The sequence below is a fragment of the Pseudophryne corroboree genome, chromosome 1 (assembly GCF_028390025.1).
Source record: "Pseudophryne corroboree isolate aPseCor3 chromosome 1, aPseCor3.hap2, whole genome shotgun sequence".
NCBI lineage: Eukaryota > Metazoa > Chordata > Amphibia > Anura > Myobatrachidae > Pseudophryne > Pseudophryne corroboree.
The window spans coordinates 988,258,838-988,279,704 of NC_086444.1; the positions used below are offsets into that span (position 1 = coordinate 988,258,838).

Sequence of the window (20,867 nt, forward strand, 5' to 3'; positions counted from 1 at the left end):
AGGAACTAAACGGACTGAGCTGATCGCAATCTGTGAGTAGGTCCGGAGCTACTCGGAAACTGCAAGGAATTATTTATTAGCAGTTCTGCTAATCTTTCGTTCGCTATTCTGCTAAGTTAAGATACACTCCCAGAGGGCGGCGGTTTATGTTAGGTTTATTATTTTCAGGGAGCACTACTGGCAACAGTCTCCCTGCATCTTGGGACTTAGGGGAGAGAAGCAGACCTACTTCTGTGAGTTTCAAGGCTCTGCTTCTTTGGCTACTGGACACCATTAGCTCTAGAGGGTCTGATCGCTAGGTACGCCTAGATGCTCGTTCCCAGAGCCCGCCGTCACCCCCCTTGCAGAGCCAGAAGTCAGAAGACGGGTGAGTAGAAGAAGATCAGAAGACTTCAGTGACGGCTCTGAGGTACCGCACATCGGCCGCGCTGTGCGCCATGCTTCTACACACACAGGCACTGTAGGGTGCAGGGCGCAGGGGGGGGAGGCGCCATGGGCAGCATATAAATCCTCAACAGAGACTGGCAAACGAATATATAAGTGCCCAGGCACTAGATTTAACCCCCGCCGGTATAAATATATTTAAGAAATAGCGGGGCTGAAGCGCGCCATTAAGGGGGCGGGGCTTACCCCTCACAGCTAATTTCAGCGCAATTTTCTTCTCACAGAGACGCTGGTCCTTCCAAAACACTGCTGTACAGATCACAGTGAAAAACGAGGGGGGGGGGGGGGGGGCACAGTTGTTTGGTGCATTATAAGTTAAAAATAAAAAGCACATTATAAAATGAGCGCTGTGGAAATGAGCTGGTACACTCCTTCTGTGTTTCCCTGATAGAATGTACTGGGGTCTATCCCTTATAGCCAGTGTAATGTGTTTGGTACACGTGTGTCGGCATATCTGAAGCTGAGTGCTCTGCCACAAACGGCTGTGGGAAGGACTCTGTCGGCACCGCCGACTCCTAATGGGGGTGGTCTTCAGTATGCCGGCGGTTGGGCTCCCGGCGACCAGCATATCAGCGCTGGGAGCCCGACAGCCGGCATACCGACACTTATTCTCCCTCGTGGGGGTCCACGACCCCCCTGGAGGGAGAATAAAATAGTGTGGCGCGCGTAGCGTGGCGAGCGCAGCGAGCCCGCAAGGGGCTCATTTGCGCTCGCCACACTGTCGGTAAGCCGGCGGTCGGGCTCCCGGCGCCGGTATGCTGGTCGCCGGGAGCCCGGCCGCCGGCATATCGTAGTGAACCCCCTAATGGTACTTGGTACATGTAAATAAGTGTCAACATGTCAGCAGATGTATGTTCTTCCCAAGAGAAAACTATATGGGAGACAGAGACGTGTGGTGGTGACCCTGTCGGCACCAACAATATCTGACTGGGTAAAAATTGTCATGATAATGTGATGCATATCAGAAAGGGCTATACCTATATGTATATATAGTAAGGTTGCATAAGTCTGTGGCACGAACACAGACGTAGTAATATTAATTGGGTTTCATATTCATAGAATAGATTTCCCTCAGACCCCTCGGGATGTTATTTTGCCCAGTTACTACTCCCAGAGATCGACACGAATACTGTTTCTTATGTCGACCATAATGTTTCCTGACTAGATCCACAAAATCGGCATTCAGTAAATGTTTCATACACATTGAGAACGTGTTAACGTCACTAGGGACCCTGCTGTTCCTATCAAAAAGGATATTTATATACGAGTTATATATATATATATATAATTTGTGTATAGGTGTATTTAAAGATATATATATATATATATATATATAAAATTTATAATGACTGCTGAGGTAAAGTTATTCCTACTCATGTGCTGAGAGGCCGTGACAAGATGTTTTCAAATCCTCAAGAGGATTCAGAGTGTTTATTCTTTTCCCGCCGTGGATAGAATAAAGTGAGAGTCACCCCCTGTTCTGCACGGGGCCCTGTCACAAAGGATCGTATGCAGGAAGATATGTGATACACTAATTATGTGTCAGGATGTACGTTGATTATACTTGCATTACATGCGCATGGGTGAGTAGTGGTATGCAGGGTACTCCTTAAGTTGGGTCATATCTATAACATGGCAGCAGACTGCCGTGCGAGCACAAGGGATATAGGACTCTTGGGTTCGCGGGCCAATTCCATGGCGGTCTCGACTAGGAGGGCGTTGTGGATTCACCAATGGAATGCTGAGGCTGACTCCAAGAAGAACTGGAGTCTCTTCCCTATGAAGGTGAAACCTGGTTTGGGGATAACCTTGTTAAGTTGATCTCGGCAGATACCACTTGTAAGTCTACCTTCTTGCCCTATGTTCCCTCACAAAGGTTGGTGACGCATTATTGTAGGATGCAGTCATTTCGACCGAATAGATACGGACTTCCCTTTCTTTGCAGGTAGAGGAAGGTGAAAAGGTAAAAGGTCAGCAGTCTTTTCAAGTTCGCAGAAGCAGAAATCATCCTCTGTTTCTGCCACATCCACAGCATGACGCTGGGTCTATCTTGCGGGAGCCCACACCGGTGGGACCACGTATAATACTCTTCAGTCAGTCCTGGAACGGACATGGACCAGTGAGTTTAAGAATAGAGTCCCAAGGGGGACATACAGCAGTTTCCAGACGTTTCCCCTCACCGATTTATTCAAATAGACCTTACCGATTCTCCTCTGGACGGGGAGGTAGTATGCGACGCCATACAAGAGTTGTGTCAGGATCAGGTCATTGTCCTGCTGTCCCGGTCACACACACAAAAAAAAAAAAAAAAGCAAACAAAAAAAGAAAAAAAAAGGGAGCTGTTATTCAAGCTTTTTCGTGCTCCCGTGGCCGGACGGCTCGGTCAGAACAATCCTATCTCTAAAATCCGAAAAATTTCTAATTAAGAAGTTGAACTACAAGTTGGAATCTCTCAGGGCAGGGATCTCCAATCTGGAAAAGGAGAAAGGGGGTCTAATTACGGTTTCTTCCGCATTAGGCTTACCTGGGTTTGCTATTCAGGATTGTCATTACCAATTCACCGGAGTGATGACGGTATGATGGTTTTCCTTCGATAGTTAGAGAGTCATTATTATTCTGTACTGGGATGCTCTCCTGATTACGGCGAGGTCAAGAAACCAAGTGGTGCAAAACGCTGCATTCTCCCTGACAGTTCTTCAACAAAGTGGTTGGCTCCTGAACTTGCCAGAATTACTGTTGATCCCAATGACGCGGTTGTCGGCATTGGAAATACTGTTAGACACAGAACTGTTGAGTTTGTTTCTTCCAGTGGAAAAAGCTCTGTGGATCCAGAGTCGGGTCAGATCTGCAACAGGGTTAATCCATCATTACATTCCGTTGATGAAAAAGATGGTTGCGGCCTACGAGGCCATTCAGTGAGCAGGTTAAATGCCAGAGTGTTTTTAGCGGGACCAGTTGGACAAGTGGTCCGGTTTCCACCTGGGATAATCCTGTTTTTTCAAGACCAGAATTTCACTGCTGTGGTAGCGGCGCAGTTCTCAAAAGCGCAGGTTCGGGTTCCAAGACTGGATCCTAGGGACCACGGATGCATGCATTAGAGGCGGGGAGCTGTCACACAGGAGGAAAACTTCCAAGGAAGAGGGTCAAGTTAGGATACTTGTCGCCACATTAATGGTCTAGAGGTAAGGGCCGTTTATAACGGTTTTCTACAAACAAAAACCGTAGCAGCAATGGCAAAAGCCAGAAAAAGATTTTCCGCTGGGCGATGAAATCATATGCGCGCTCTGTCAGCGATGTTCATTCCAGGAGTGGACAACTGGGAAGCAGGCTTCCTCGGCAGACACGTTTTCCATCCAGGAGAGTGGTGTCTTTGTCCAGAAGTTTTCACAGAAGTGACAAGTCATTGAGGGATTCCAAAAATAGACAAGATGGCGTCTCGCCTCAATAAGAAGCTTCAGAGATATTGTTACAGGTCAAGAGACCATCAAGCTATAGCAGTAGACGCCCTAATGACTCAGTGGGTGTTTCAGTCGGTATATGCGTCCCCTCCGCTTTCATTTTTTCCCAAAGGTTCAGGTGATCCTCATTGTTCCAGACTGGCCTAAGAGGGCCTGGTTACCGGATCTTCAGGTGAACTCCGGATCCTAGCCGAGAGGATATTTCCAGTGAAGTCATCCCTACTTTTCTTCAGATCAGTAGAGGAATAACGTAAAAACATTACCACCGTATTTGGAGAAAGTATGTGTTTTGGTACGAATCCAAGAAGGCTTCTAAGGAAGATTCCAGTGGGATCGTTTTCTCTTTTTTTCACAAGATGGTGTGGATGCGGGTCTTAAGTTGGGCTCGATTAAGGTTCAGATTCAGCCTTATCGGTTTTATTCCAAAAACAATTGGCCTCCTTTACAAAAGTTCGAACTTTCGTAAAAGGGTGTTGCACATCCAACCTCCCTTTGTGCCCCCCTGGTGCTCCATGGGGTCTTAACGTGGTGTTGCAGTTCCGGCACTCTCATTGTTTTGAACCTTTATGTAAGGTCGAGTTGTAATTCGTCACTTGGAAAGTGGTCAGGCTGTTGGCCTTGGCATCCGCAAGGCAGGTGTCTGAATCAGCGGCTTTGTTCCACAAGTGCCCCTATTTAATCTTCCATATGGATGGAACGGAGTTGAGAACTCGTCAGCAATTTTCTGCCAAAAGTGGTTTCATCGTTTCACGTGAACCAACCTATTGTGGTGCCAGTGGCTACTGAAGTCTTGACGGAATAGAACTCCCAACAAGATTTGGGCTCCTGCTTCTAAGCAGACTATTGCACGCTGGATCTGTAATACGATTCAGCAGGCTCATTCTACGGCTGAATTGCCGTTACCGAAATCGGTGAAGACCCATTCTACTAGAAAGGTGGGCGCATCCTGGGCGGCTGCCCGAGGGGTCTCGGCATTACGGTTTTGCCGAGCAGCTACTTGGTCGGGTTCAAACACCTTTGCGAAGTTTACAAGTTTGATACCCTGGCTGATGAGGACCTCTTGTTGGGTCAATCGGTGCTGCAGAGTCATCCGCACTCTCCCGCCCGTTCTTGAGCTTTGGTATAAACCCCATGGTTCTTGAAGCGTCCCCAGCATCCTTTAGGACGTATGAGAAAATAGGATTTTAATACCTACCGGTAAATCCTTTTCTCTTAGTCTATAGAGGATGCTGGGCCCCGTCCCAGTGCGTACTGTATCTGCAGTAATTGGGTATGGTTACACACGTGGTGTGTTGCGTTTAAGTCAGCCTGTTGCTGACGTTATTCATGTCGTGGCATGCATTATGCTGTTATTGGTTGTGTTTACACAAAGGTTGTGTTATGCTTTATGTCAGCATATTGCTGCATATTCTTCATGCCGTCAGCTGGTGTTCTATTGAATGCCACGTTCTGCGGCATACTGAAGGTGTGAGCTGGTAAGATGCTCACCGTGGTTTAACAATAAATTCTTTCCTCGGAATGTCCGTCTCCCTGGGCACAGTTACTTAAACTGGAGTCTGGAGGAGGGGCATAGAGGGAGGAGCCAGTTCACACCCAAAGTCTTAAAGTGCCCATGTCTCCTGCAGATCCCGTCTATACCCCATGCTTCTTGAAGCATCCCCAGCATCCTCTACGGACTAAGAGAAAAGGATTTATCGGTAGGTATTAAAATCTTATTTTTTATGTGCTGATATCAGTGTTGTTTTTCATGTATTTGTTATTAAATGTGATATTTTTACGAAAGCACAATCGTATATATATATATATATACACACACATATATATACACATATACACACACACACACACACACATACATACATACTGTACATACACACAAAATGCCTCCTGCAGCATTTGCATATTTTCACGCAGCAGCTTCGTACAAAGTTGCAGCAGTGGCAAAGTATGCGTCCACAAATTAATCAGGCTTTATGTGTGTTGGCTCCACAAGGTTGCAGGTTTTGAATTTTCGGAATAAACTATTGGCATCTCTACTTATCATATATGTACAACATAATGATTATTAATCCGAATAGACATTAACAAATATCATAGAAAAAAATCATTGAAATTACAAATAAATTCAGTCAACTATAGTTGACTGGATTCAGTCTACTCAGAAGCATTTGGTAAAGAGCTGTATGCAGTGTTCTGCAGGAAGTGTTAGCACTAATTGTTCTAGTGCGGGGTCCTTTCCTCTGGAGCAGTTGGTACTCATATTTTCATACAGCTGAATAATCACTCTGACTACTACTAGGCATTGCTCTATATGGTTCAAAAACAAAAACCATGCTGTGAAAAGTGGGTGATCCCAAAACCAATTAAAAATGATATTGTGGGCACCTGGACACAAATGAGGGGTTCCCCAAAAGGAGCAAAGAAATTAAGGAAAGAAAGATATATAGAATCAGAACCCTGTGTATCCATGAAATGGTATGATAAAATACGTTACCCCTTGTTTCAATAGCATTGATACAACTTTTCACAACGGCAAATCCATGTTCGTCTAGCTGAGCACCTAAAACAGAAAAGACAAAGTGATTTAGAAATGGCAACAAAAGGTTAACCTTAAACTTTTTCCAACTTGCACGCATTGGCACCAAAAACCCTTACTTTACATGTGTTTTTATATTTTATCAGGTAAAAGCATTTCGTTCATATCGTGGCTTATGGCACCGATCTGAAGTGGGATTTGATGTGGCTGGCTTGTTGAAGGCTATTACAGATCTCCCTAAAGAACAACAGTTTTGTTTTTGGTGGAACATAATAAACTATGCTAGAGTGTATAGGTTTTACTCACCTGGGAAACAGTATCCCCATCGATTACACTGTTCACCGTAAGGATTTAATAAACTATAGAGATGCTCTCCTTTTTAATACTATCCTATGCCTGTCACAAATACATTGGGGCAGATGTATTAACCTGGAGAAGGCATAAGGAAGTGATAAACCAGTGATATGTGCAAGGTGATAAAGGCACCAGCCAATCAGCTCCATTATGTAAATTAACTGATTGGCTGGTGCATTTATCACCGTGCACATATCACTGGTTTATCATTTCCTTATGCCTTCTCCAGGTTAATACATCTGCCCCATTGATAGGAGAGAGGAGCCCAAGCTCTAAACCACTGGACCCATCAGTTCCATGGGAATGTAAATAAATACAAACTAGAATTCTAATTTATTGAAATGCATGCAAAAATAAGAATTTACTCACCGGTAATTCTATTTCTCGTAGTCCGTAGTGGATGCTGGGAACTCCGTAAGGACCATGGGAATAGCGGGCTCCGAAGGAGGCTGGGCACTCTAGAAAGATTTATGACTACCTGGTGTGCACTGGCTCCTCCCACTATGACCCTCCTCCAAGCCTCAGTTAGGACACTGTGCCCGGACGAGCTGACATAATAAGGAAGGATTTTGAATCCCGGGTAAGACTCATACCAGCCACACCAATCACACCGTACAACTCGTGATACTATATCCAGTTTGACAGTATGAAAACAACTGAGCCTCTCAACAGATGGCTCAATAATAACCCTTTAGTTAACAATAACTATTTACAAGTATTGCAGACAATCCGCACTTGGGATGGGCGCCCAGCATCCACTACGGACTACGAGAAATAGAATTACCGGTGAGTAAATTCTTATTTTCTCTGACGTCCTAGTGGATGCTGGGAACTCCGTAAGGACCATGGGGATTATACCAAAGCTCCCAAACGGGCGGGAGAGTGCGGATGACTCTGCAGCACCGAATGAGAGAACTCCAGGTCCTCCTCAGCCAGGGTATCAAATTTGTAGAATTTTGCAAACGTGTTTGCCCCTGACCAAGTAGCTGCTCGGCAAAGTTGTAACGCCGAGACCCCTCGGGCAGCCGCCCAAGATGAGCCCACCTTCCTTGTGGAATGGGCATTTACAGATTTTGGCTGTGGCAGGCCTGCCACAGAATGTGCAAGCTGAATTGTACTACAAATCCAGCGAGCAATAGTCTGCTTAGAAGCAGGAGCACCCAGCTTGTTGGGTGCATACAGGATAAACAGCGAGTCAGATTTTCTGACTCCAGCCGTCCTGGAAACATATATTTTCAGGGCCCTGACAACGTCTAGCAACTTGGAGTCCTCCAAATCCCTAGTAGCCGCAGGCACCACAATAGGCTGGTTCAGGTGAAACGCTGACACCACCTTAGGGAGAAACTGGGGACGAGTCCTCAATTCTGCCCTATCCATATGGAAAATCAGATAAGGGCTTTTACATGATAAAGCCGCCAATTCTGACACTCGCCTGGCTGAAGCCAAGGCCAATAACATGACCACTTTCCACGTGAGATATTTCAGATCCACGGTTTTTAGTGGCTCAAACCAATGTGATTTTAAGAAGCTCAACACCACGTTGAGATCCCAAGGTGCCACAGGAGGCACAAACGGGGGCTGAATATGCAGCACTTCTTTCACAAATGTCTGAACTTCAGGTACTGAAGCTAGTTCTTTTTGAAAGAAAATCGACAGAGCCGAGATCTGTACTTTAATGGAGCCTAGTTTTAAGCCCATATTCACTCCTGCTTGCAGGAAATGCAGAAATCGACCTAGTTGAAATTCCTCTGTTGGGGCCTTTTTGGCCTCGCACCATGCAACATATTTCCGCCATATGCGGTGATAATGTTTTGCCGTAACATCTTTCCTGGCTTTAATAAGCGTAGGAATGACTTCTTCCGGAATACCCTTTTCCTTCAGGATCCGGCGTTCAACCGCCATGCCGTCAAACGCAGCCGCGGTAAGTCTTGGAACAGACAGGGCCCCTGCTGTAGCAGGTCTTGTCTGAGTGGCATAGGCCACGGGTCCTCTGAGATCATCTCTTGAAGTTCCGGGTACCACGCTCGTCTTGGCCAATCCGGAACCACGAGAATTGTGTTTACTCCTCGCTTTCTTATTATTCTCAACACCTTTGGTATGAGAGGCAGAGGAGGGAACACATAAACCGACTGGTACACCCACGGTGTCACTAGAGCGTCCACAGCTATCGCCTGAGGGTCCCTTGACCTGGCGCAATATTTTTTTAACTTTTTGTTGAGGCGGGACGCCATCATGTCCACCTGCGGTTTTTCCCAACGGTTTACCAGCATCTGGAAGACTTCCGGATGAAGTCCCCACTCTCCCGGGTGGAGGTCGTGTCTGCTGAGGAAGTCTGCTTCCCAGTTGTCCACTCCCGGAATGAACACTGCTGACAGTGCTAGTACATGATTCTCCGCCCATTGGAGAATCCTTGTGGCTTCTGCCATTGCCATCCTGCTTCTTGTGCCTCCCTGTCGATTTACATGGGCGACTGCCGTGATGTTGTCTGACTGGATCAGCACCGGCTGGTGTAGGAGCAGGGATTTTGCTTGACTTAGGGCATTGTAAATGGCCCTTAGTTCCAGAATATTTATGTGAAGGGAAGTCTCCTGACTCGACCATAGTCCTTGGAAGTTTCTTCCCCGTGTGACTGCCCCCCAGCCTCGAAGGCTGGCATCCGTGGTCACCAGGACCCAGTCCTGTATGCCGAACCTGCGGCCCTCTAGAAGATGGGCACTCTGCAGCCACCACAGTAGAGACACCCTGGTTCTTGGAGACAGGGTTATTAAGCGATGCATCTGAAGATGCGATCCGGACCATTTGTCCAATAGGTCCCACTGAAAGATTCTGGCATGGAACCTGCCGAAGGGAATTGCTTCGTAAGAAGCTACCATCTTTCCCAGGACCCGCGTGCAGTGATGCACCGATACCTGTTTTGGTTTCAGGAGGTCTCTGACTAGAGATGACAACTCCCTTGCTTTCTCCTCCGGGAGAAACACTTTTTTCTGGACTGTATCCAGAATCATACCCAGGAACAGTAGACGTGTCGTCGGAACCAGCTGTGACTTTGGGATATTCAGAATCCAGCCGTGCTGGTGCAGCACTTTCTGAGATAGTGCTACTCCCACCAACAACTGTTCCTTGGACCTCGCCTTTATTAGGAGATCGTCCAAGTACGGGATAATTAAAACTCCCTTTTTTCGAAGGAGTATCATCATTTCCGCCATAACCTTGGTAAATACTCTCGGTGCCGTGGACAGTCCAAACGGCAGCGTCTGGAATTGGTAATGGCAATCCTGTACCACAAATCTGAGGTACTCCTGGTGAGGATGGTAAATGGGGACATGCAAGTAAGCATCCTTGATGTCCAGGGATACCATGTAATCCCCCTCGTCCAGGCTTGCAATAACCGCCCTGAGCGATTCCATCTTGAACTTGAATTTTTTTATGTATGTGTTCAAGGATTTCAAATTTAAAATGGGTCTCACCGAACCGTCCGGTTTCGGCACCACAAATAGTGTGGAATAGTAACCCCGGCCTTGTTGAAGTAGGGGTACCTTGATTATCACCTGCTGGGAATACAGCTTGTGAATTGCCGCTAGCACCGCCTCCCTGTCTGAGGGAGCAATCGGCAAGGCAGATTTTAGGAACCGGTGGGGTGGAGACGCCTCGAATTCCAGTTTGTACCCCTGAGATACTATTTGAAGGATCCAGGGATCCACCTGTGAGCGAGCCCACTGATCGCTGAAATTCTTGAGGCGGCCCCCCACCGTACCTGGCTCCGCCTGTGGAGCCCCACCGTCATGCGGCGGACTTGGAAGAAGAAGCGGGGGAGGACTTTTGCTCCTGGGAACCTGCTGTTTGTTGCAGCCTTTTTCCCCTACCTCTGCCTCTGGACAGAAAAGACCCGCCTTTTCCACGCTTGTTTTTCTGGGTCCGAAAGGACTGAACCTGATAAAACGGCGCCTTCTTAGGCTGTGAGGGGACATGGGGTAAAAATGCTGACTTACCAGACGTTGCTGTGGAAACTTGGTCCGAGAGACCATCCCCAAATAATTCCTCACCCTTATAAGGCAAAACTTCCATGTGCCTTTTAGAATCTGCATCTCCTGTCCACTGGCGAGTCCATAAGCCTCTCCTAGCAGAAATGGACAATGCACTTACTTTAGATGCCAGCCGGCAGATTTCCCTCTGTGCATCTCTCATATATAAGACTGAGTCTTTGATATGGTCTATGGTTAGCAGGATCGTGTCTCTGTCTAATGTGTCAATATTTTCTGACAGTTTATCCGACCACGCAGCGGCAGCACTGCACATCCATGCTGACGCAATAGCTGGCCTAAGTATAATGCCTGAGTGTGTGTATACAGACTTCAGGATCGCCTCCTGCTTTCTATCAGCTGGTTCCTTGAGGGCGGCCGTATCCGGAGACGGTAGTGCCACCTTTTTAGACAAACGTGTGAGCGCTTTATCCACCCTAGGGGGTGTTTCCCAACGTGACCTATCCTCTGGCGGGAAAGGGAACGCCATTAGTACCTTCTTAGGAATTACCAATTTTTTATCAGGGAAAACCCACGCTTCTTCACACACTTCATTTAATTCATCTGATGGGGGAAAAACTACGGGTAGTTTTTTCTCCCCAAACATAATACCCTTTTTAGTGGTACCTGTATTTATATCAGAAATGTGTAACACCTCTTTCATCGCCTCAATCATGCAGTGAATGGCCTTAGTGGGCATCAGGTTAGACTCATCGTCGTCGACACTGGTGTCAGTATCAGTGTCGACATCTGCGTCTGCGGTCTGAGGTAGCGGGCGTTTCAGAGCCCCTGATGACCTTTGAGACGTCTGGACAGGCACGAGCTGAGAAGTCGGCTGTCCCACATTTGGCATGTCGTCAAATTTCTTATGTAAGGAGTCTATACGTGCACTCATTTCTTTCCATAAGCTCATCCACTCAGGTGTCTGCCCCGCAGGGGGTGACATCCCTCCTAAAGGCATCAGCTCCGACTCCACCTCATTATCCTCATCAAACATGTCGACACAGCCCTGTCGACACACCGCACACACACAGGGAATGCTCTAACAGAGGACAGGACCCACAAAAGCCCTTTGGGGGGACAGAGTGAGAGTATGCCAGCACACACCAGAGCGCTATATAATGCAGGGACTAACTGAGTTATGTCCCCTATAGCTGCTTTTTCTATATAAATGTATACTGCGCCTAAATTTAGTGCCCCCCCTCTCTTTTTTACCCTTTTCTGTAGTGTAGACTGCAGGGGAGAGCCAGGGAGCTTCCTTCCAGCGAAGCTGTGAGGGAGAAATGGCGCCAGTGTGCTGAGGGAGATAGCTCCGCCCCTTTTCCGCGGACTATTCTCCCGCTTTTTCCTATATTCTGGCAGGGGTATTTTCCACATATATAGCCTCTGGGGCTATATATTGTGGTATTTTTGCCAGCCAAGGTGTTATAATTGCTTCTCAGGGCGCCCCCCCCAGCGCCCTGCACCCTCAGTGACCGGAGTGTGAAGTGTGTATGAGGAGCAATGGCGCACAGCTGCAGTGCTGTGCGCTACCTTGGTGAAGACTGATGTCTTCTGCCGCCGATTTTTCCGGACCTCTTCTTGCTTCTGGCTCTGTAAGGGGGACGGCGGCGCGGCTCCGGGACCGAACACCAAGGCTGGGCCTGCGGTCGATCCCTCTGGAGCTAATGGTGTCCAGTAGCCTAAGAAGCCCAAGCTGGCTGCAAGCAGGCAGGTTCGCTTCTTCTCCCCTTAGTCCCTCGCTGCAGTGAGCCTGTTGCCAGCAGGTCTCACTGAAAATAAAAAACCTAATTTCTATACTTTCTCTCTAAAGGCTCAGGAGAGCCCCTAGTGTGCATCCAACCTCGGCCGGGCACAAAATCTAACTGGGGCTTGGAGGAGGGTCATAGTGGGAGGAGCCAGTGCACACCAGGTAGTCATAAATCTTTTTAGAGTGCCCAGCCTCCTTCGGAGCCCGCTATTCCCATGGTCCTTACGGAGTTCCCAGCATCCACTAGGACGTCAGAGAAACTCAATTTCATAGTTTTGTTTTTTTTCCTGCAGAATCATACATTCAGGAGGGTATTCAATTCAAGTCGGTACTGCTGTCTTGTCGGAAAAGACAGCAGTTTTCGACTTTTTTAGGTCGAATAGTATTCCGACCTATTCAATGGTCCTGTCATTTTTCTGACAGGTTGGCAATTCCGATTTGCCGGAAAACACGTGGATTGGCAGATTAGCCACGGATACACGTGTTTGTCGAATTCGCGGCCAAATCAGACAGGTTTTAGCTCCGTTTCCGACAATCTCAATCCGACTTTAAAAAAAAGTAGGATTGGCATTGTCGGGACTGGCCAAATCGGATTTGGACGCTAATTGAATACTCAAATGTCTGATCCTTTCTGGAAAAATTAGAAATGAGCTATTCCAGTGCTGGATTATTTAGAGTGTTCAGAGTTACAGTGAACCAATTCCATTTATTGCCCATATCAAACCAACACTGCCATGATACAGTGGAAACATCATATTTTTCTGTGAAACTACGGCCATAGTTTAATTTTTGTCCACTAGATGGCAGCAGTACTCAATACCATAAAAATTCTTCAACTTTAATATCTTTATTCTCAAAATAGATTCTTATACACTTGGCTCAGCTTAACTCTGAACCTTCTAGGGTATCCGGTTGATAGATAGACAGTGTCTAGTTAGACAGTCAATAGATAGACACCATATGTTAGACAGACACTAGGTCGACAGGGTCAAAAGGTCGACATGAAAAGGGTAGACAGTACAAAAGGTCGACAGGGTCAAAAGGTCGACATGAAAATGGTCGACAAAAAAAAGAATTTTTTTTTTAATTTAACATGTTTTTGAATTATTTCATACCTTCTCTATATATGTCGGCATAGAGTTGGTTATAAACCTTGTGGCGAGCGCAGCGAGCCACCGAGCCCGAAGCGTGGCGAGCAAAGCGAGCCCCGCGAGGGTATGCCTTTCTGCAATTGGGGGTCCCAGATGACAAAACTATCCACACAAACCACAAAAATGCAAAAAACATGGTGTCTACCTTTTTTATGTCGACCATTTTCATGTCGACCGTTTGACCGTGTCGGCCTTTTGTACTGTCTACCTTTTTCATGTCGACCTTTTGACCTTGTCGACTTAATGTCTGTCTAACATATGGTGTTTATCTATTTACTGTTTAACTAGACACTGTCTATCTTTTATACCACACCCACCTTCTAGTATATATGGAAAGACTCTTGGTGGTATATTTTTTAAAGTGTGGGGTTTTAGAAGTGAAGATAGAAACAAATCAGATTCTACTTAACATTTATCTAGCTGCTTCAAGTGATCATAGAGAGAGTTTGGTTGCTATTGCCCATAGCAACCAATCAGTTTCTAGCCATTACTTCTAAAAACCCAGCACCTTAGTAAATATACCCCTTACAGTAATTCTACCTCCACACTTGCATCTATGAGATTTATATCTTTCTACTAATCAAACTGAAGGGATTTTGGATTCCCTTTATGTCTCAAGAAGGTAACAAGCTTGACCGGTTACCTAATCTCATAGGAAAGTCATGGATTTCAAATTTCTACTGAACAAATGTATGCCTGAGAGTCCAGAAGGAAGAGGAAGGAACAGGTGACAAAACAAATATGTGGCAATCAGGGGCGTCAAAACGTTTTTTGGTTGGGGGGGGGGGGGGGGGGCAAGATAAAATCTCAGTTTGGCGCCCCTAGCTCCTGGCAACCTTACACAGGTCTCTTGCACCTGTATGGAACACTATGGAGCAGCTGGGAGTGGCCCCTTGTACACATTACACCTGGTTGAGCCCCTTATACACATTATGCCAGGTAGAGCCCATTACACACATTATGATAGGTAAAGCCCAATACACACATTACGCCTGGTAGAGCCGCTTGTACACATTACGCCTGGTAGAGCCCCTGTACACATTACGCCTGGTAGAGCCCCTGTACACATTACGCCCGGTAGAGCCCGTCACATGTTACACATTACGCCTGGTAGAGCCTATTACACATTACGCCTGGTAGAGCCCGTTACACACATTTGCCAGGTATAGCGCCTCCTCCTCCTCATTGCTCCTCTCCCTACTCCTTCCCCACAGCCAGCAGCTATGCTGCTGCTTACCTCTGCTGTCTCGGGCAGCACGTCATCGGCTCTCCGCAGAGAGCAGATACTGCAGGAAACAAGATGGGGGGGGGGGGGGGGCGAAGCACACGGGGAAGGCAGCTTCAGCACTGCCCGCTGTGTAACAGTGCCGGACGCAACGCTTCTCATACAGCAGCTCGGGAGCACTGAAGCTGGTGACGGCACATGCGTGCGGGTCTGGGTGTATGTTTTAGGGGGAGTGACCTGCCTTGCCCCCCCACCCATTCCGACACCCCTGGTGGCGATGTAGCTTTGGTCAGCTCTTCCTCCCAGTATCAGTGCGGATTTCATTCAACTTTATAGTGCATAGTGGAGAGTCTAGATGTCCTGTCATTTATGATGGAAGAATGAACTGACCAATCAGCATGAACAGCATGGTTTGGGCGGTTTACTGTTTATTATCTATACGGACTGCAAAGTCTTCAGAGATGAGCTATGGATCATAATGAATAATAATTTATTTTCATGCACTGTGTTCAAAGCAGCAGCATCAACACCTGTGTAACGGGTGGTCTTCTGTTTGCCGGCGGTCGGGCTCCCGGCGCTCAGTATACCGGCGCCGGGAGCCCGACAGCCGGCATACCGACACTTATTTTCCCTCGTGGGGGTCCACGACCCCCATAGAGGGAGAATAAAATAGTGTGGCGCGCGTAGCGCGCCACCGTGCCCATAGCGTGGCGAGCGCAGCGAGCCCGCAAGGGGCTCATTTGCGCTCGCCAAGCTGTCGGTAAGCCGGCGGTCGGGCTCCCGGCGCCGGGATGCTGGTCGCCGGGAGCCCGACCGCCGGCCAGCCGTAGTGAACCCTGTGTAACTGCTCCATGATAAGATCATCCAATTTGGCCACAGCCATAGACCAAGTAGCATGGTTGGAAGATGACAACACCCACAATTATAATTACCCAACAAGGAAAGCTGCATGTGATGCCCCAGTCTTCACTTACCAAAGCAACCAGGCACACATTCTATGATTTTTTAGTAAATATGACCTACCGGCTCCAGATATCAAGTAACTTGTAATCTTAGACCTCCTCTTTCCCCATCCCTGCTCTCTAGGACATCTATAACAGAATTTTGTGCACTTATAGAACATGATTCTGTGTATATATAGGCTTTGCCCACCCGATACTAAAGTTTTGGACACCATATGGTAACTTATACACTATACTATTTGTTAGCGATATGTGTGCTTATTTTATTACAACTATAATAAAGTATATTTTTGAAAGGAGGTGTTAATGCAAAGATGAAGCACTCAAATGAAAACAAAGAAGAAGAACTGTGCACACAAGGTGCCAACATGCTTAAGTTATACTTGCCTCCCTCTGTCCTTGTTGTAGATCTGCTGAGGCTGAGAAACCGCTGCAAGGAAAGAAACAAATTAGTTCAACAGCAAATTAAAGAAGAAAACAATCTTGTATTGCTTAAATAATAACAGCAATCATTACCACTGAACGCCATAATTATCAGCTTACAGCTCCTCCTTGGTCTGGTAATAGACAAGGTAATGATAGTGGACAATGTTTTATTATCTGCCTTGTGGGTAGGGATGGCCATCGGTGGGTTGTCCATCGATGGTCACCATCAACGGTACCAATGATAGGTAACTTCGATGATGTGAAACCATTGTTGGTTTCACCCACCGATGGTCACCCCTGCTTTACTATTCAATATGCTGCAGTCCAATCAGAGCCCAGGAGCGGAGATTCGCGAGAGTGTCGAGGGGCGGAGCTAAGCTCCGTGTCCCGATACATTGAAAAAAAAGAAATAAAATATTAGGGGATTGTGTATCATCGATGGTAGGGAACCATCTGGTTCTCCCCCATCGATGAAAAAAATATTCTACATCAGCCATAGACCATCAATGATTTTGAATCATCGATGTTGTTGGCTATCCCTGCATGTGGGCCTTCAATTACCCCAAAAACAGTGACAGGCAAGATTTTCATCAATACATATTTTATTAGCCTTTACAATAGTTGTGGTCTTAAGTTAGCCTTTGGGTGAGTTCCATGAATTTGTTTACACTTCACACAGAAATAACTCAATTCTAATATCAGTGTACATGTAACACCAGTTATTTTACTGATTACTACTGACATTATCACACATTCTGCATATATTCACATATATTCTCAGACATGTCTGTAGCTGTACATTACATTTCAGTGTGCACACTGTAATCACTGTGATCAGTGTTTGGAAATCCTTGCAGTCAAAAGACTATTACTTAGATACAATTACACCTTTTTACACTGTAACTCTGTGGCACAGAAAAAGAAAACTGCTAATCCGGAATTATCCTGTGGGGTGACTGACAAACCAGTGAGTATTTTAAGACCCAGCAGCCCTGTAAAGGCACAGGATTAAAAAGGGACAATTGTCACTACTTCTGACAAAATAACAAAATGTGAGATACTTAAACCGCTGGGGTTTGTGCTCTACAGCAAAAATAAAAAATAGGATTTTAATACCTACCAGTAAATCCTTTTCTCTTAGTCCGTAGAGGATGCTGGGGATGCTTCAAGAAGCATGGGGTATAGACGGGATCCGCAGGAGACATGGGCACACTATAAGACTTTGAATGGGTGTGAACTGGCTCCTCCCTCTATGCCCCTCCTCCAGACTCCAGTTATAGGAACTGTGCCCATGGAGACGGACATTTCGAGGAAAAGGATTTATTTAATTATTTTAAACTAAGGTGAGATACATACCAGCTCACACCTCCAACACGCCGTACAACATGGCATTCAACAAACAACGCATGCAACGGCATGACCAACAACAGTCACAGATTGACTGAACTCAACACAACATGAGCGTAACTACAACCAAACTGCAGATACAGCCCGCACCGGGATGGGCGCCCAGCATCCTCTACGGACTAAGAAAAGGATTTACCGGTAGGTATTAAAATTCTATTTTCTCATACGTCCTAGAGGATGCTGGGGCTGCTTCAAGAACCATGGGGTTTATACCAAAGCTCTAGAATGGGCGGGAGAGTGCGGATGACTCTGCAGCACCGATTGACCAAACAAGAGGTCCTCCTCAGCCAGGGTATCAAACTTGTAAAACCTCGCAAAGGTGTTTGAACCTGACCAAGTAGCAGCTCGGCAAAGATGTAATGCCGAGACTCCACGGGCAGCCGCCCAGGATGAGCCCACCTTCCTGGTAGAATGGGCTTTTACCGATTTCGGTAACGGCAAACCTGCCGTAGACTGAGCCTGCTGAATCGTATTACAAATCCAGCGCGCAATAGTCTGCTTAGAAGCAGGAGCCCCAATCTTGATGGGAGCCCACAGGACAAACAGAGCCTCTGTTTTCCTAATCTGAGCTGTTCTGGCGACATAGATCTTCAAAGCTCTGACCACATCGAGAGACTTCGAATCCGCCAAGGCATCAGTAGCCACTGGCACCACAATAGGCTGGTTCACGTGAAATGATGAAACCACCATTGCGGACGAGTTCTCATGGAAAATTAAATAGGGGCTTTTGTGAGACAAAGCCGCCAACTCAGACACTCGCCTTGCGGATGCCAAGGCCAACAACATGACTACTTTCCAAGTAAGGAATTTCAGCTCAACCTTACGTAAAGGTTCAAACCAATGAGATTGCAGGAACTGCAACACCACATTAAGATCTCACGGTGCCACAGGAGGCACAAATGGAAGTTGGATGTGCAGCACGCCTTTCACGAAGGTCTGAACTTCTGGAAGGGAGGCCAATTTTTTCTGAAAAAAGATCGACAAGGCCAAAATCTGTACTTTAATAGAGCCTAACTTTAGGCCCGCATCCACACCTGCTTGTAGGAAATGGAGCAAACGCCCCAGGTGAAATTCTTCCGTAGGAGCCTTCTTGGATTCACACCAAGACACATATTTTCTCCAAATACGGTGGTAATGCTTTGCCGTTACTTCTTTCCTAGCCTGTAGAAGTGTGGGAATGACTTCACTGGGAATACCCTTTCGGGCTAGGATGTGGCGTTCAACCGCCTCGCCGTCAAACGCAGCCGCGGTAAGTCCTGATACACGCACGGCCCCTGTTGTAACAAGACCTCCCGAAGAGGAAGAGGCCAGGGATCTTCTATGAGCAACTCCTGAAGATCTGGATACCAGGCCCTTCTTGGCCAATCCGGAACAATGGGGGTAATTCCAAGTTGATCGCAGCAGGAAATTTTTTAGCAGTTGGGCAAAACGATGTGCACTGCAGGGGGGGCAGATATAACATGTGCAGAGAGAGTTAGATTTGGGTGTGGTGTGTTCAATCTGCAATCTAAATTGCAGTGTAAAAATAAAGCAGCCAGTATTTACCCTGCACAGAAACAAAATAACCCACCCAAATCTAACTCTCTCTGCACATGTTATATCTGCCTCCCCTGCAGTTCACATGGTTTTTCCCAACTGCTAAAAAAATTTCCTGCTGCGATCAACTTCGAATTACCCCCAATGAGTATCGCCTGAACCCTTGTTCTTCTTATAATTTTTATCACCTTTGGAATGAGTGGAAGTGGAGGGAACACATATACCACCGGAAACACCCATGGTGTCACTAGGGCGTCCACCGCTATCGCTTGAGGGTCCCTCGACCTGGAACAATATCTCTGAAGTCTCTTGTTGAGGCGGGACGCCATCATGTCTACTTGAGGAACTCCCCAACGATTTATCACTTCTGCAAAGACCTCTTGATGAAGACCCCACTCTCCTGGATGGAGATCGTGTCTGCTGAGGAAGTCTGCTTCCCAGTTGTCCACTCCTGGAATGAAGACTGCTGACAGAGTGCTGGCATGTCTTTCCACCAAGCGAAGAATCTTCATGGCCTCGGCCATCGCCGCTCTGCTCCTTGTTCCGCCCTGGCGGTTTATGTACGCCACTGCTGTCACGTTGTCTGACTGAATCAAGACAGGCAGACCTCAAAGAAGATGTTCTGCTTTAAGGATGCCGTTGTAAATGGCCCTTAATTCCAGAATGTTTATGTGTAGACAAGCTTCCTGGCTTGACCACTTTCCCTGAAAGTTTCTTCCCTGTGTAACTGCTCCCCAGCCTCGGAGGCTTGCATCTGTGGTCACCAGGATCCAATCCTGAACCCCGAACCTGCGTCCCTCCAGAAGGTGAGAACTGTGCAGCCACCACAGAAGGGAGATTCTGGTCCTGGGAGATTATTTTCCGGTGCATGTCCAGGTGAGACCCAAACCACTGGTCCAACAGGTTCCACTGAAACACCCTGGCATGGAACCTGCCATACGGAATGGCCTCGTAGGCAGCCACCATCTTCCCCAGCAACCGAGTGCATTGAAGAACTGACACCTTTGCTGGTTTCAGAATCTGTTTTACCATGTTCTGTATTTCCAGAGCTTTTTCCACTGGAAGAAAAACTTTCTGCAATTCTGTATCCAGAATCATACCCAGGAACTACAGCCGTGTAGTCGTATCCAACTGTGATTTTGGCAAATTTAGGAGCCAACCATGTTGTTGCAGAATCGTCAGTGAAAGAGCAACATTTTTCAGCAATTGCTCCTTGGATCTCGCCTTTATGAGGAGATCGTCCAAGTACGGGATAATTGTGATTCCCTGCTTGCGCAGGAGAACCATCATTTCCGCCATTGCTTTGGTGAAAATCCTCAGAGCCGTGGACAGACCAAACGGCAACGTCTGAAATTGGTAATGACAATCCTGAACAGCAAATCTCAGGTAAGCCTGATGTGGAGGATATATGGGGACATGCAGGTAGGCATCCTTTATGTCGACCGACACCATAAAATCCCCCTCCTCCAGACTGGAGATCACTGCTCGAAGAGATTCCATCTTGAATTTGAATTAATTTTTTTAGAATGAAATTGAGGGATTTTAGGTTCAGAATCGGTCTGACTGAGCCATCCGGCTTCGGGACCACGAACAGGCTCG

At 46.9% G+C, this 20,867-nt stretch overlaps 1 protein-coding gene across 4 annotated transcripts in view; it reads right to left on the reverse strand.

The window, feature by feature from the left end:
• ARHGAP10 (Rho GTPase activating protein 10) overlaps positions 1 to 20,867 on the reverse strand; it is a 614,077-nt gene that overhangs the window by 298,583 nt on the left and 294,627 nt on the right. For all 4 annotated transcript variants that reach the window (XM_063920579.1, XM_063920578.1, XM_063920581.1 and 1 more), the window contains exons 12-13: positions 16,287 to 16,329; positions 6,397 to 6,462 (exon numbers count right to left, since the gene is read on the reverse strand). In XM_063920579.1, coding sequence (XP_063776649.1) covers positions 6,397 to 6,462; positions 16,287 to 16,329 — 109 coding nt within the window. The remainder of the gene's footprint in view (positions 1 to 6,396; positions 6,463 to 16,286; positions 16,330 to 20,867) is intronic.